Source organism: Hoplias malabaricus, chromosome 12, assembly GCF_029633855.1.
Source record: "Hoplias malabaricus isolate fHopMal1 chromosome 12, fHopMal1.hap1, whole genome shotgun sequence".
Lineage (NCBI taxonomy): Eukaryota > Metazoa > Chordata > Actinopteri > Characiformes > Erythrinidae > Hoplias > Hoplias malabaricus.
Genome location: NC_089811.1, coordinates 23,487,323 through 23,503,030, shown reverse-complemented (window position 1 = coordinate 23,503,030; position 15,708 = coordinate 23,487,323). Strand labels below are relative to the sequence as shown.

Here is a 15,708-nt window from a genome sequence, read left to right as displayed (position 1 = left end):
CTGCAGGAAAACAAGCTTAAAATAAATAAAAAGCCATCAAAAACAAACAAAAAAAAAAAAATAAATAATAATAATAAAAAGCCATCAACATATCTAGTAAAATTAGTACAAAGAATAGTAATTAATAAATACTAATAGTTATAAATAGTAAGAAAAATAGTAAGTAAAAAGTAGATTAATTAATAAACTAATAAACTTGAAGTAAATATATTATGATTTTTATATAGTGACATTAAATATAATGAATTTGAGTAAATGTAACTAGTTTTGGTCTTGGTCCTTCCTGCACAAATTAAATCATCTGTTTTTAAACTCCAAACCTAGAGCTCATAAATCATCCCAACATTTTGACTTTTTCTGCTTTTAGCTAATAATCTGGTGTCCACTGCAAGAAATGTTGATTAATATGAGCTCAGAAACCCTGTGAACTTTGATTAATTGTGGCCTAGCTGTGCACAGCGCTGTGTGCAGAACAACAAAGCCTTGATACAGGGACAGACAAACAGTGGGGCTAATTACAGCAAGAAGACCCAAGTCTCAGAGGTACTGCACTCTGGCCCTCGCCATTCAACCAACGCTGTAAAAGTCATTACTGTGTGAATTGCACTGCTGAAAATAATGCAGCCAGGGGTCCAGCAGTAAGTAGGAGTTGCAGTTAATTGGGCACGACTAAGAATTTCTTCAGTGTGTGCTTAAGGATTTGGATTGTTTTAGAGCACTGTGGTTTATAAGAAAATATCAGAACCTAAAAGCATTATTAACCTATCCAGAACCTTCCATACAACTCTCATTAATGGCTGCATGGCACACATTCAGAGGATAATTAAACTGCTTCCAATTATATAGTTTTTTTGGCTTTCAGTATTCATCTGTGAGATTTTCTTATAAATAATAACATTCTGAAAACAAGGAGGGTTTCTGAGCTAACTGCACATCCCTTTTGAAGATGGTATTGAGTGTGTTACACTAGTTAATTTTTCCAGCCTACTTAATAATAATAATAATAATAATAATAATAATAATATGTACTCTGTAATATAGAGTATATTAAGCTACATGCCAACATTAATATTTAACTTGATCTTTTCTTGGCTGTTGAATTTTATGTTGAATTGCTGATTTGGAAATAATATCACAATATTTTAAATCATTTTTCTTTGGTTAAAAGTTTATATTATTACTATATTTTGAATAAGGATTGGATGATATGGCCAAAATTTATATCACGATATGTTTGTTAATATCAGTTGATATTATATAATTCTATCCATATAAACAACATAAAAAAAACTGCCCAGAACAAACAGGAAGCATGGCATCACTGACAAAAATTAACATTAATATTTTTAAACTAACTTTAAAATTGAGGTCAGTGAACTGGGCAGCGCAGTCAGTGACAGATGCTGTGAATAATGTATATTGAATTAATGACAATGTGTTTTAAAATCATATAATTGTTGTTGAAACATTTTATACTGAGACATAAATTGATATTGAATTACCATCCAGCCCTATTTTTAATACATTAATTCATTAATTAATTACATTTCTGTTCCTGTTTTGTGCCCAGTGATTCTGGGTAGGCTCCGGACCCACCGCGACACTGAACTGGATAAGCGGTTTCAGACAATGAATGAATGAATAATTACATTTCTAATCAAATACAGCAGATATTTTGTTCTGATATTTGTTCATCAAATTTCTGTATCCTCATTAAAATGTAAAGCTGTGCAGGACCAGCACACAGCTCATGTATATGTAACTGCAACCAAAATGGATTTCAATCCTTTGAACTGTAGTGAACTTTCCAAATAAACCTGTTCCCTCCCCTATACAATGCAATAAATAGAACCTTTTAAGATTAGACTTAAAATCAAAAACAACATCATTAATATACAGTAATAATAAACAGTGAAATAGTAACTGATACCCTAAGTGTAGGGAGGTTCAGATCTAAACTCTGCACTCAGGGTCTTGTTTCATGTGAAGTCAGACCTACTATTTGCTGCCTTTATGTGAAGTTAGGCGCCTGGGGCAGTGGCTGTTGCAGATGTAGCAGGATGTGTACAGTAACTGCTATGAAACCTCACTATTCATCTCAGCATTGCTTTAATGCTGGTAAGTGGCTTATTACTGGAAGAACCAAAGGAAGGAATGTGCTGTGTCCTTCCTGGGGAAAAAGAAGTCAGAAAGGAAAGAAGCAAACAGGAATCAAACAAAAATGATCCCTGCTGGTTTTGACGCCACACCTCAGTTTGAAATTGAAAATCAAGAGCAAGATACTCAAGATTTACTTTAGAGGATTTACATTTGGGTACCTAGGCATCAAGTGATTTCACAGGAAGCTAATCATAAATTTCTAAATTAGCATATTAATTCCCAGTCTAGTGGAGTGCAGGTGAACTATGATGCCTAGTAGAAGAGTTAAAAAAAAACTGACATTTTTGAGCAACAAGATAAATAATCTGATTCCTGCCGAGTGTTTTTTTTAACAAAGCCCCTCATTAAAATATGTTAAAACTTTGGCATTTTTATATTCAAATCAAGATGAAAAGTTCATTAAAGAGGATAAATATTTCATTAGATGCTAAATAAAACAAAGGGAATTTTTGGCTTCTCTCAGCATAAAATTCCTTTGAAAGATTAATTAATACATGTAAATTATGCAAATTATGCCCATGCAAATATTTTATGAAGACAATTAAGGGAACCATTAATTACGGCCTTTTTTGCTTCAGTGACATTCATTCATTTAATTTTAATTTCACTTTAACTGTTTTGATGTTTAATCTTGCAACAAAGAACTTTATCTCTCTTCGCAGGGTCATGTAAACTTGCCGAACACGTCAGGAGGCAGAGAGCGGGAATCAGGAGCGATATGGAGGAGATATTTTGTGCAGAATTAGCTGCGGGAACATTCTCCCGGAAGCACGGGGCCAGGAGAAACAGTCAAGCTTATACTTGGAATGGATTCAAAATGCTGGAAAAGCAATTAATAAACAGAGACTGCGTTAATATAGCAGAATTACAGAGTGTGACAAAAGACAAATAGAAATAATTAGCTCTCTGAAATTATGCCCTCATTAATTTTTTTTTTTCAACAGTGAAGAGTTGAAATTATGGGCCCACATTTCGATGGGGGTTTTGTTGTGTATGCACAACTTGTTAGGTATTTCTTTCTTCTCTCAAGCTTGTGTAATTCATCAACATCATTTTTTGCCATTTGAGAGTAATTATGCCGCACTGGTTGTAGGCTACAGCCGTAATGACACAGATCCCAGACAAATGTGGTCCTAATTGAACAGACATGCATTGTTGTTCAAAACTTTAAAAAAGTGTATTCTTCAGGGCACCAATCAGCAACAGAAGAGCCTGCCACAACACTTTGGAACTTGAGACTTTGGTGTTTTAATTGAAGCTAATAAGATGTGAATAAGACAATGATTACTGAATGATTATTCAGTTTGAGAATTACTCGGGTCTGGAGTGTGTTGGCTGAAGAAAGCAATTAACCAAACTCCCTTCTTTAAACTTTAACACACAAACTTCTAAATATAACAATTAATACAGAAAATGGTTCATCTTTAATATAAAGTAGTGCATTATCATAATGGACATAACTTTATGTCCTGAACAAATTTCTTCAGGCTCTAGTTATCAGCTCTGTGACACTTGATTTAGTGGGGTTAAAAGACTATTCCTTTCATTGAATCCCTCCTTCACAAAAATATCCTTTAAGTAGGCTAATCAAACTGGGTTATGGGGCTTTTACATGTGACTGGGTATTAAAATGCCATTTCCCACATTTCATAGCAATTTCCACGGACTATTTTCAAAGGGAAATTTAGACCACTCTGAGTGATAAGGGTGCTGTTCTCGTGGTGCTGCCGGAGAGTTATTTAAATGCTTCGGCATGTACTACTTGAGACGTTGAGATTTACACATCCATTCTGTGAGTTCAACACTGAGGCAGCGGCAAATAATATCACAGCAAGGCAGCCTCGGTACTTGTGGCTTTGTTTACACACTGCTTGCCGTTTGTTAATCGAAACGGGTTGTGTGCTAATTAACTGAAATTTTTCAAACACTCCCTTTTCATCTTCTCCCTCAACCTGCTGCGATCCTGTGCTGACGACAGATATTGTCATCAGATTAGAATGATTTCTTTTTTCTCACTCCTAGCCTGAGCTACTGTCACAGGTGGGGAATGTGATGTGTGCCACCTGTGGCTTTAATAATGCAGTAGAAGGGGTGTTTCCTGCCTTTAGCAGTTAAATACTAGTGTGCATTGCAAAATGTGTAGGCTACTTTGGCAATTATGCTCACCACAAAAGGAGCTATTAAAGAAAAACATGGGCAGCTTTTATGGATTTGCCAGGATTCAGTCAACACATTACAGGGATACAATTTTGAAGTCATTCAGACATGGATAAATGTATAAAGAAAAAGCCATCATTTCTGGCTGACTAATGTTATGAACAACATGCAAAGCATTAGGTTTTTCGTAAGTGAGAAGTAAATAGCATTAAAATACCTCACAGATATAAACTGGGAAGACATAAGTACAAAGTTCCAACATTTTACTGAAATGCTTTACAGGTTTTAACAGTTCATTTCACATATTTTGGCAGGAGAGTAAAAATCAGGACCCAGTAAAACAACAAAAAGAATATGTGCATTCTTTTACAGCCTAGATTCAATGCTGTAGACAGGCACAAAATGAATTCATATGTATGCATTTGGCACATGTATTTATCCTGAGCAGCTTAGTCTAGTTGAGGGTTGATACCCAGCCAGGTGCTAAACAGCTGTGTGTTTCGCAAAATTAATTTTTAAAAAATGTTATACATACTAACTTGAGTTTAATAGTTTTATAGAAATAGTATATTGTGATTTACCTATGTAATAACTACAACCTATTTGGAACTCAATGTAATTCAGTGTACTTTACTTATACTGTATTAGAACATGGGCAGTGTTCACTTCCTCAGGCTGTGACTCAAATCTGAATCTATGCCTTAATGTGACTCAGATCTGATCTTTTTAGGGCTGTGGGAGCATTTCAAATTAGACTTCAGTCACTTTCATATGTGGTGTTAGATTGGACATGTATCCAATTCGTGAGCATGCAACGTGAATGTGAGCTGCCAGTTCGGATTTGATGCACCTGTGTGTCTTTACGCATGATCTTAGGGCTGTCACTTCAACCAGGGCAGCAAACAACAGAGGATACAATTGTGTCATTTTATGTAGTGCACCTCACAGAATATAAAACTACTACTACACCCAGACAGGCCACAAGGTAAACTTGATATTTTAAAAAGAGCCATAGAAAATGATTATTACCACAGTTGTTTTGATTTTCTTGTACATTTGATCGGTTTCCCATTCAAACTCATTTTTGTAGTCCACAAGACATTTAAAATCATTAAGCAAACTATCACATTTGTAGAATGTTATGCATGACGTGGAATTGTTTAATTTATATGTAATATATACAATACAGCTCACAGTAAGTGGGTAACTATGCAATGGAAATGACACCATACTTGAATAAGATTTCATTCCCTCACTGACTAATTTAGATCTGTCTCATGAAATGTATGAGAGCTTAGAAGAACACAACATTCCACTAGAGAGATGTCATCTGCTAGTCATTAGTTACACTGAAACATCAGTCTCTGTTTTCAATGATACACCACTCTGCTAAGTGAATGTATACTCTAAGAAGCATTCATAGGGGAATGAGTTAAGCTGGACTCTATTAATCTTAAAATCATATTTAAATGTTCACATCACATTTTATGCTTAAGATTCATAACTTGGATGTTGTTAAGCTGATTTCTGAATTGGTTGAAAGATAATGCTCAATTGAGCCACTAATCTTTTAAGTGGAAGGATATGTGGTCACCCTCATATGTGGTTAGACATGAAAAACCAGCCATGTCTCGTGGTCTAGCTTCATCTAAAAGATTAAAGATTTCAGATACAGCTTATTACAGGTGTTGAAATCAAAGCTAATATGAACATCTGCCACTTGGATGAGAAAATCTGGCCTTACGCTGGAGTTGCAAATGCTATAAATCATATGAAGGAAAATATTAACAGAAGCCAATTGCTGATTATGCTCTGCAGTTTTTTTCCTCTTTTGTTAAAACTTGTGTGTAAGTAAATATAATTTAAAGTACTCTTCCATCACCCTCAAGGTGTAGAAGTGAGATGTTTCTGTTTATTCAGTTACAGCACTTAGACAGAAAGGGCAGCAGTGATCTGTTGTTTGCCAAATAGTGGAACCACATCCTTCTACACTGTTAAACCTTGCTGGATACTGACCTTACTTTGTCTTCAGTTGACAATAACCCTGTCAGCTTCATCACATATCTATTTAACTCTTTAATGAAACCGTTTAAATGTTTAATGAAATAACCATCAATAGACTGTATTTTTATACACCAATTATACCTTACAGATGAAATGACTAAATTCACATTCTCAAGCCTGAGTTTATTCTTCATCTTGACAACATATCTACAATCTAACTTTTTTTAAATCATTTATACATCTTTATAATTGTAGCCTTTATTTTAAAGTGGTTCAAGTTTTCTTTTAAATCAGCCATTAATGAGTTGTTTCTAATTAGTTTAGGTATATGATGATTGACTTGCATAGGGAAGGTATAACTCAAAAGGGAAATGCTTGAAAAACACAGAAGTTTCAAAAACATAAAGATTTAAAGAACTTGAGATTTCCTAACAACCACGCAGAGAAACAATGCTTAAAGCTTTCATCATTCAAAGACCAGACAAAAAAGAGGAAAAAAAGGAAGACATTCAAAGAAGCTGCTAAAGGACTGACCACACCAAAAGCCAGACCTCCACATCATTCAAAGTGTTTGGGATTTTTTGGATTGCAGGAAACAGCAACTGCAACTACAAAGACTGAACTTCTGGATGTATTACCAAAGCCTATATGAAAGAGCAGATTAAAATGTGTCATGAGTGTCTTTCTCTAGTTATGAATGGACACATGAATCTAAGAGACATATTCTTGCTGCTGGGCAGCGTAGTACACACCTCATAAAATTATCATCCCCACGTTTGCTAGAGAGACTGATTTTCCTTTTTTTAAATTGTTCTCTTGACGAATCCCAGTGATCTTGACCTTCCTCTTGAACTGTGAGAGCTGTGGCCCAGATGGTAAGCTGCATGCTTGAACAGCAGGCTGAAACTAAGGCTCATATAGTGGCGCTGCAGAGAGATTTATAGTCTCCTCAAAAAACATGTACCTTGTATTGTCCTTTCAGCATCTGTTCTGCCACTGCTGCGGTCAGTCTCTATCTCCTGGGTCAACGAGTCTGGCAAAATGAAAGGATAATGACGATTAAACATCCATGACATCTGCACTTAATTAGGAAAGTTTTTTGAACGTCATTTCTCATGATGGATGGAAGGACGTGTAGGGAGCGCTGCATATGGCATGACAAAGGCTTAAACTGTGGGCTAGGTGAAGGATGCCAGGAATACAAACCAGGACTCCAGCTTTTCAACATATGTTAACCCAAACCTGTGCCTGCTTCTTTGTGAATGACATCACAAACATGATGCTGATATTTTTCTCAATATTGTGAGGTGCTTTTATGGTGCATAAATTGTGCACTCAGTTCACATGTCTGAGTCTAGGACAGTGCTGTGGAGTAATGCTTTCAGGTACACGTCTCAAGTACAAGTCAAAATCAATCCTCACATGGGAATTTGACAGCGAGCACTCAATCACTTCAGAACAAACCAGATTTGGGTCAAATGTGTCAAGTGTTTATGCCTCAGAAAAGGGCTTGTTTTGAAGAGAGAATGGATTCTAAAGTCCCTCTATCCTTTAATCAAGTATGCTTTCATATATTATAAGATCTACAATGTTATACCAGCATGTGCTCATATAGATTTTATGTGCTGCAGGCAAGTTACATCGGTTTGCAAATTTGTACAAAGGCTTGTCATTATCATGAAATTTTGTCTGATAATTAATTGCCCTCTACATAATTGTGATTTAACATTTTTTTTAATGTAGATTTTGTTCTAAAACAGCTCTTTGTCTTTTTTTAAGAAAAATTCTTAGTTATTAAAAATAGAGTCTTACTCAAAACCAGTAGAAGTTTGAGCAAACTTTTGGTAGACTTGGATTTGAGCTAGGGCTGTGCCACATTGTGTCATTTATGATGATATCAGTATGATTAAAACAATAAAAAAAAAATCAACATTTTGATAATAACAACATTCTAACTTGTTTATGTAATGATGTCATGCAGTTATGCATATTATACAATACGTGTATTACATGAGACATTTAGGCACAGTAACTAGTATGGCAGAAAGTGGCTCTGCACTGGAATACTTTAGTGTTGTTTTTTAGACTTTTTTGTTACATTATTTTATACAAAATCATGTTTACAATTAACAACAACAACAACAAAACCAAAACCCTAATATTTATTTTTTTTTGTTTGTTTTCCTTAATGTTTGAAAATTATGTTTTGCTAAAATAAAATTTTAACATTTATTTTGTTACAATAGTATGTTCTTGAAATCTACAATATATTTAAGTTTTTGTCAAATTACAATCAATATATTTATCATAAAAATTATATATTGTGATAATATTTTAAGGCCATATAAGGCCCAGTCTTATTTTGAGCATGTTGGAAAATTCTTTGGGTGTTTATTTTTGGAAAAGGTTAGGTTTGCCTCCAGTGTAAAGTAAATAAGTAAATTTTGGACACTAAACATTTAGTTTTAGTGGAAGTGTTTCTTTAAGGTTAGAGATTTTGTCATTTGCAGTTTTCACACATTTTTAATCTAGATCTTTGTGAAATCAGGTTGCCCGACATGTCACTAAATCAAGGAGCATGATTCATATGTCAGAAGTAAGTAGTTGTCTGAAAGTCAAAAAGTACAAACTGACAGTTAACAGCTCTCTACTTAAGCAAATGTCAGACTAAAGTAGGCTAATAGGTTAAGCAGAGCTGTGATTGTTCCTGTCACCCTTATTACACTTCATTACAGGGACTTCCAGTAACAAAGATTTCTGCTGTGAGTTTGAACCCCAGTGTTCATTAGTGATGAGCTGTAAGGTGATGGCTGTTGTGAGCATGGTGCTGGGGTGGTGGTCTCACCATTGAGGGAGCGCAGGCTCTCTGTGGGTGAAGATTGTTTGAGAGACTGCTCCACTTGTTCTCTCCGCTTACACTCATACTCCAGCGCCTCCTGCAATTTCCTCTTGGCCTTTTTCTCCTTCTTTAAGCGCTTCTGAATTATTGCTGAAGACCACAGACAGACACACACACATACACAAAGAAAATCAGACCCCGGTCTCAGTTAACCACAGGAGCAGAACTGGAGGAGGAGTATGAAATTAAGAACTGGTGGATAGAGCAGCTTGGTATTCCAAGTGTGATTTCCAGCTGTAATGTTCATAGAAAAGTTGAGGGTGGGGGTAGAGGGAGGGACTGTTCACTGTTCTCGTTCAATGAAAATGGACTGTGTCATTAGCGAAATAATTGAGCCAGCGATAACCTGGATTAACCTAGGTTAAAATGGCAATGAGACGAGGTTCAGCGAAACTTTCTCAAAAGAACAAAAGGGAGTAGCTGGCTGAATATAAAACAGCAGGGGGTCCGCAGGGCTCAGAGCACACTTATATAGATACTTGGAAAGAACTGCCTTATTAAATTCCATTTGATTCATTATGTGCAGCGAATGCATAGAACATGAGGATTAAGTCGCATTTGGTGACACTTTTGTATACAAAGAATATCAATTATTTATATGGATATCAAATATATACTTAACATTAAGTGTGTTAATAACGTCGACGCAGCACAGCAGAGAGAGTAACTAGAGGCGATGTAAAATGTAGGGAAGACTTTTATTATCAAAGATAGCTTTAATTTATTAGCTCAGACGTGAGCAATCTACAGCTCAGTCATCACTTTCCCTTGAGAAATCCTGTGCTACAATTAGATATATTTACCATATGAACCGTTTCCGGCACATGTATTTATAATTACATTAATAGAAAATATGCTCCCCAGCAGTTTAACATGCAAAATCAATGTGCTCATTTATCGATTGTAATATGAACATGTCCTGCTCTGTTGTATTTATTACCACATTCTCACCACTGCTGTAGAACACAGACTGTGTTTATACTCCACATCAGAGCTTTTAACCTGCCACGTTAGATCTCTTCAGAAGCTGGATCTCTTTCAAATCGCTCCAAATCTTCAATTATTTAAAATACACAGCTCCGCTCTTTGTTTCTGAATACATGCTGCTTATGTATTCTGACAAACTTGTTTTTCTAATTTTATGGTGCTTTAGGTCATTTGATAACATACAATAACAGCTCATTATATGTCCAAGAATATACAGACATCTGCTCTCCAAATGTTTTTGATTTCTGAAATGAAGGGCATTAACAGGGAATTTGGTACAATAACAGCCTTTAGTCCTCTCAGAAGACTTTACACTTTATATTCAAACACAGTACTGTCAGGAGTCAGCTGCATTCAGGCGTGAAAACATTAGTGTTGTCAGGGACTGATGATTACTGTTTAGCTCTGGATCAAACACCCCCACACCTCAAGATAAATAAATAAATGAATATGTTAATAATAATAATAATAAAACAAAAACAAAACAAAAAACACTAAAGTTAATTCCAAGTATAAACAATGGAGCTCCATCCTTTCTGAAAACAGAATTCCACTGCTGTCCACAAATATTTGGCCATATGGCATAGCAGTGTATTAAAAAGATTACCCTTCTGATTGGCCTTCTGTTAGCACTAATAACATCCATATATAGTATTGTGATGTAATTAATCGTAATGAAAAGATCATACCATTCAACATATAATGGTCTGCCTCTAATGTTTATTAGTGTGTGTACCTCTGTTCTTCTGCTCCACAGCCAGCTGCTTCTCCAGAGTCTCTCTGAGTTCCCTCTCTCTGAACAGCTCCATCTTCAGCTCAGTCTTCTCCAGCTGCACTTGCTTCTCCTGTGCACGGGCGTTATCGATGGCCACTTTCAGCAGACCCTGTCCACAGCAAAAGACACACTTGCCTTACATTTCACGCTTGCACACACTGTACTGTAGCCAACTCATGTGCAAGGAAGTATTTTCAGCTGAGGTTAGGCAGCAAATACAAGTAGGAAGTTAGTGTAGGAGTTGTTACGTGTGAACCAGTCAGTTTTACTCATTTTTAATTGTCTACAAGAGCATTTTACAGAGAATTACACAACGTGCAGTCTATTATTCCAAATATGTTCCTTTAGTGACAGGAGACACTGAAGGACAACTTTAAATTTAGATTTGAAAAAAAAAATCCACAGGTGTAAGACTGAGTTCATCTGTCCTCTGTGAGAAGACACCTCAATGTTGAACAATGAACACTGGCCATAAATCAGGACATGTGATATAAGGTTGTATGGCTGATGCATCTACATTTTGTAGTAAAATATGTAACAAACTTCTATGACTGAACTTTAAAGAGTTTACACTAAATACAGAAACTGTTTCTATCAAATTACGTTGAGACCTCTGTGTTATTATCATATACATTTCTGATTCTTTTCCACAAAACTGAAAAAAAAAAATAATTAGCCATTTTTGACTAGAAATTGTCTCTAATTCTTGCAAAATGAAGCCAATCACAATAAAAAAAATGTGGTTTATTCTGGGGAAGAGTCAAAATATGTGCTCTTAGTACAGCTGTGTATAGTATAATTTTCTGAATAACCACTTCCACTGCTTTCACACCCAGTTGTATGTTTGCAGTTCTGATGGTGCTGTGACCATATCAAAACAATTATTCCCCACACACGCGCAATTAAGGCAGATGCAATGGGCTACATCATACTAATTGTTCCTTCTTATGACCCCAATTTAAGCTAAGTTGCTTTATCTCAATTTTCTGCTTGGATTGCTTTTGTTGATTTGTATACGAGTGCTCAATCATAACGTTACCCTGGAATCATGATTAAAGATGACTAACTAAACTTCTGCAGCTCTGAGGAGTCCATGTGCTGGGGCTAATTATCAATGAGGCCAGCAGGAGCAGCGTGGCTCTGATGTCCCTATCACAAGAGCAATGAGCAGGCCATCCCTGCTCCCTATACTGTACTCACATCATTAGTCGCACGGGCCATGCTAATCAACTACATTCATCTTTCTGACTCGCTTTTGTTTATACGCCGACAACAATGGTGATCAAAAGTCCGGAGCATGATGTACTGAGAGGAGCACAGCTGTCTGAGGATAGGGCATAGAGGGAGCTCATCACTGGAACAAGAGCCTCAGTTAGCAGTGCTATATGTGAGGTCCAGGGACTGTATAAAGGATAACCCATAAAGTACTTATAATTTTTTTCTGAATCCCAGATGTGCCCCTACACCCTCTGTAGGTCACACTGTAGGTCATAAAATAATGGTTTCTGCACTCACACTGTATTTTATTTTTGAGAAAAATTTAGACATCTACAAGCTTCACTTTTCACATAATGCATGGTCTGGGTTCAGTATGAATTGTTATTGGTGGACTGTCATATTCTGTACCTTTAGTTAGACAACACAGAATATGGCAGAATTATTATAATTGTAGATTTTAAAACTGTGTTGATTTCACCCAATTTCATCTTCCTTATATTGTGTTTGACATAGTTCAATAATGAAAGACAACAGGTATTCACATCTGCTGCTGTAAGAGAGAATGTAATGTACTTTTAGGGAACACAATTGGACTTTAAAATCACTGTTATACCAGGTAGTGACCAATAATATACCTCTACCATACTTTTTATGATCAGCCACATTAATTACATTTTGTGATGTGCACTGTGTAGGGCAAATTGAGTTATTTTGAATGTGGCCCAAGCTCCTCTCCACTGCCGGACAGAAAATAAACAAAACAAAACAAAACAAAGCAAAAAAAAATAATAATAAAATAAATAAATAAAATAAAATAAAATAAAAAAACATGGGGCTTTACAAACGTGACCAACATAAATGGACAAGAGATCCATACTCATATTTCTATAACATTAATAATCTAAATGAGGACTACAAGACTGAGAGAAACCCCAAAACAATTTAAATATCACAGTTATTTGAGGAATTAGTAGGTACCCAGTATTTTGGCCATACAGTGATGTCACCTGCAACCCAAGGGTAGTCATGTAACATCAATTCAGATTCCTGTCACTGCTGTGCCTACATATAGCTGTATGCAAAGACTTGAACATGTCTGGGCAAATGGCAGTGAGGATACTCTAAAAACAAGTTAACATATCCTACACTGGGAACAAACTTGATATTTTCCTGCCAATTTTAGTGCACAAAATGTGTGTTCTCTGTAGAGGATGTACACTTAATTTTTTACTTAAATTTATTAACAAAAATTGTTATTTGACCCCAACTTTAGCACATGCTTGTACAAGAAAGTAGACATTTGTCTACTTGTTAGTCTAATGGACATCACTACTTCAGGGAATAGCTATCTCTGCATATCAGAACTGACCTAATTAGATCCTTTATGGGCCTCTTATTTAGATTTAGTGAAAGTGCTTAATCTGAAAACAGGTCAGATGTGATAATCGAACTTGAACGAGCTTATTTTGTCCACCTCCATTAGGAGTAAACCTGAGTAACACAAGCCTGCTCTCTGTTACGATATCTGAGGTGACAGGATTAACTTGTGTGACAGTAAGCTCATGTCAAGCTTAGCTAAGACAACCAGCTGGTGGGAGGCCAATATTGGACGTATTACAGCCCCGATCTTTTAGACCCATTACACAAATGAAGCACGGCTGCAACCACTAAACATTTTGCTCAGTACCTCAAACCTTCATGGGTTATATTGTATTATTACCATCCAAAATTACTTATTTTAATTAATTCGATTTTGTAACTAGCTACTAGTCTTGATTATTACCTAAATAAAACAGCATAAAACAGGCTTCTGTAAAAAGAAGCATATGGAAAAATTCCTTACATTATCTCTTCATTCATTCAGTGGATTCACAATTTCGTACCTGAATGTTGGTCAAGAGGGTCTCTATTGATGACAGGCCATCAGGAAATAGGAAAGGTGATGGGAATCCTGGTGGTAAAGCCTGGCTAGCCAGTGACAACCTCTCGTAACTGTCTCTGGCTGTGGGAGTGCACATGGGGACTTCTTCTGGTGGCAAAGCAAGAAACATACACACTCAGCATAATTGCATCCAACAAACAGATTACACATCAATTGCAACATGGTAGTGAGGAATAAATCATTATTTTTTCCAGGATTGGTGTTTATACACAGATTTTGTTTGCGCAAAAATCACATTAACATCTATACAAGCATGCCCAATCAGCTGGAAATGATTGATAGCCCATTCTGTCACTGTCATGTGAATAAACCCTGTTATTGATGCTACTGTATAACGAGGCTGTTCGCAATGCTCGACAGCTTCTAATCACAGGAATGGAATGAAATTCCTGAGTACTACACTAGGAGGGCTTCTTTTATAGCACAGTTAGGTCTGTGGTCATTTGTTTGCTGTGTTGTCGAGGGCACGGACGTGCTAGGAGTACTCTGCCCAGTCCATATGGCCCGTCAGCGCTCTGATATGAAAAGGCCACACTCAATCAGATGCATATGGCAGGCCTCGATTACCAAGGGCCCTGGCTCCTCAACAAAGACCATATGGCACAAGGTGGTGAACCTTCATTTACGGCCTTTCAACACCAGTGCATTTCCTGTGGGCATTCTGGGCACTGCCAGTTAGGACAAATGGATTTAATCCCTTGAAAGAGGCTGTGGATAAAAATCAATAGGGCTGAGGTTGGAGTTATCAGACTGGAATCAAGGGCAACTTAAAAATAAGCTTGAACAGAAGAGGTAAACATTAGCAATCGTCCCTCTCTTGGCATCCCAATGGATAGCAGGAAAAGCAGTGGTTGCAAAGTGCGGACTTAAAAGAGAGCAGCCATTAATGCCCATTGGAAAACTTCCTGACGGACAAACACAAACATGGATTAGCACTTAAAAAAAGCAGCAGTAGAGTCTGCTGGGGCTAACTTTGGGCTTGAGCAAATAGAGCAGGACAATGAAAATAAAAATGTTCAGTGCATGCGGTTTCTATTTATGATCTGGTTCTGGCTGAAAACAACTCCTAGCTGATTGGCTCTTTTAAACAGATCTAGTCCACACTAATGGAATGAAACAGGCCCAGCTGGGAATAATATGTCAGTATCACACAGAGGGCAAAGGGCAGTTACTTTCAATTAAGCCCTAGGTAAATGGATGCCTTTCTGTCACTGAAATATGTCAAAAATGAGCTGATTTATCATTATAACAAACAACACATTCCTATAAAGAAGAAAGGGCCAACATTAGGGAAAACATTTTGTCTTGGCTGTCACTGAGGAAGAAAAAGTAATTCTATATGATACACTGCAAAATTAAGGCTTGGCCAAAAATGATCTATGATTGCTCTACATCATTTAAACATTTTTATATTACATTTACATTAAATAATACTTGAAACAAAGGTTGTGCCTTATAGAGTCCCATTAGCAACAATATTTTAGACCCAGTACAAATGTTAAGTAGCAGTAGACACGGGGTACAAACTTTTTATAACAATTTTATAAATTGTATATTTGCATAGTT

General features: G+C 36.4%; 1 protein-coding gene across 2 annotated transcripts in view; it reads right to left on the bottom strand.

Annotated features, from left to right (window-relative positions):
• dachd (dachshund d) overlaps window positions 1-15,708 on the bottom strand; it is a 149,862-nt gene that overhangs the window by 4,309 nt on the left and 129,845 nt on the right. The window contains exons 7-10 of one of the 2 annotated variants that reach the window (XM_066686318.1): window positions 14,084-14,229; window positions 10,944-11,091; window positions 9,167-9,310; window positions 7,286-7,354 (exon numbers count right to left, since the gene is read on the bottom strand). In XM_066686318.1, the coding sequence (XP_066542415.1) occupies window positions 7,286-7,354; window positions 9,167-9,310; window positions 10,944-11,091; window positions 14,084-14,229 (507 nt within the window). The remainder of the gene's footprint in view (window positions 1-7,285; window positions 7,355-9,166; window positions 9,311-10,943; window positions 11,092-14,083; window positions 14,230-15,708) is intronic. The other variant, XM_066686319.1, reaches the window with a different exon arrangement.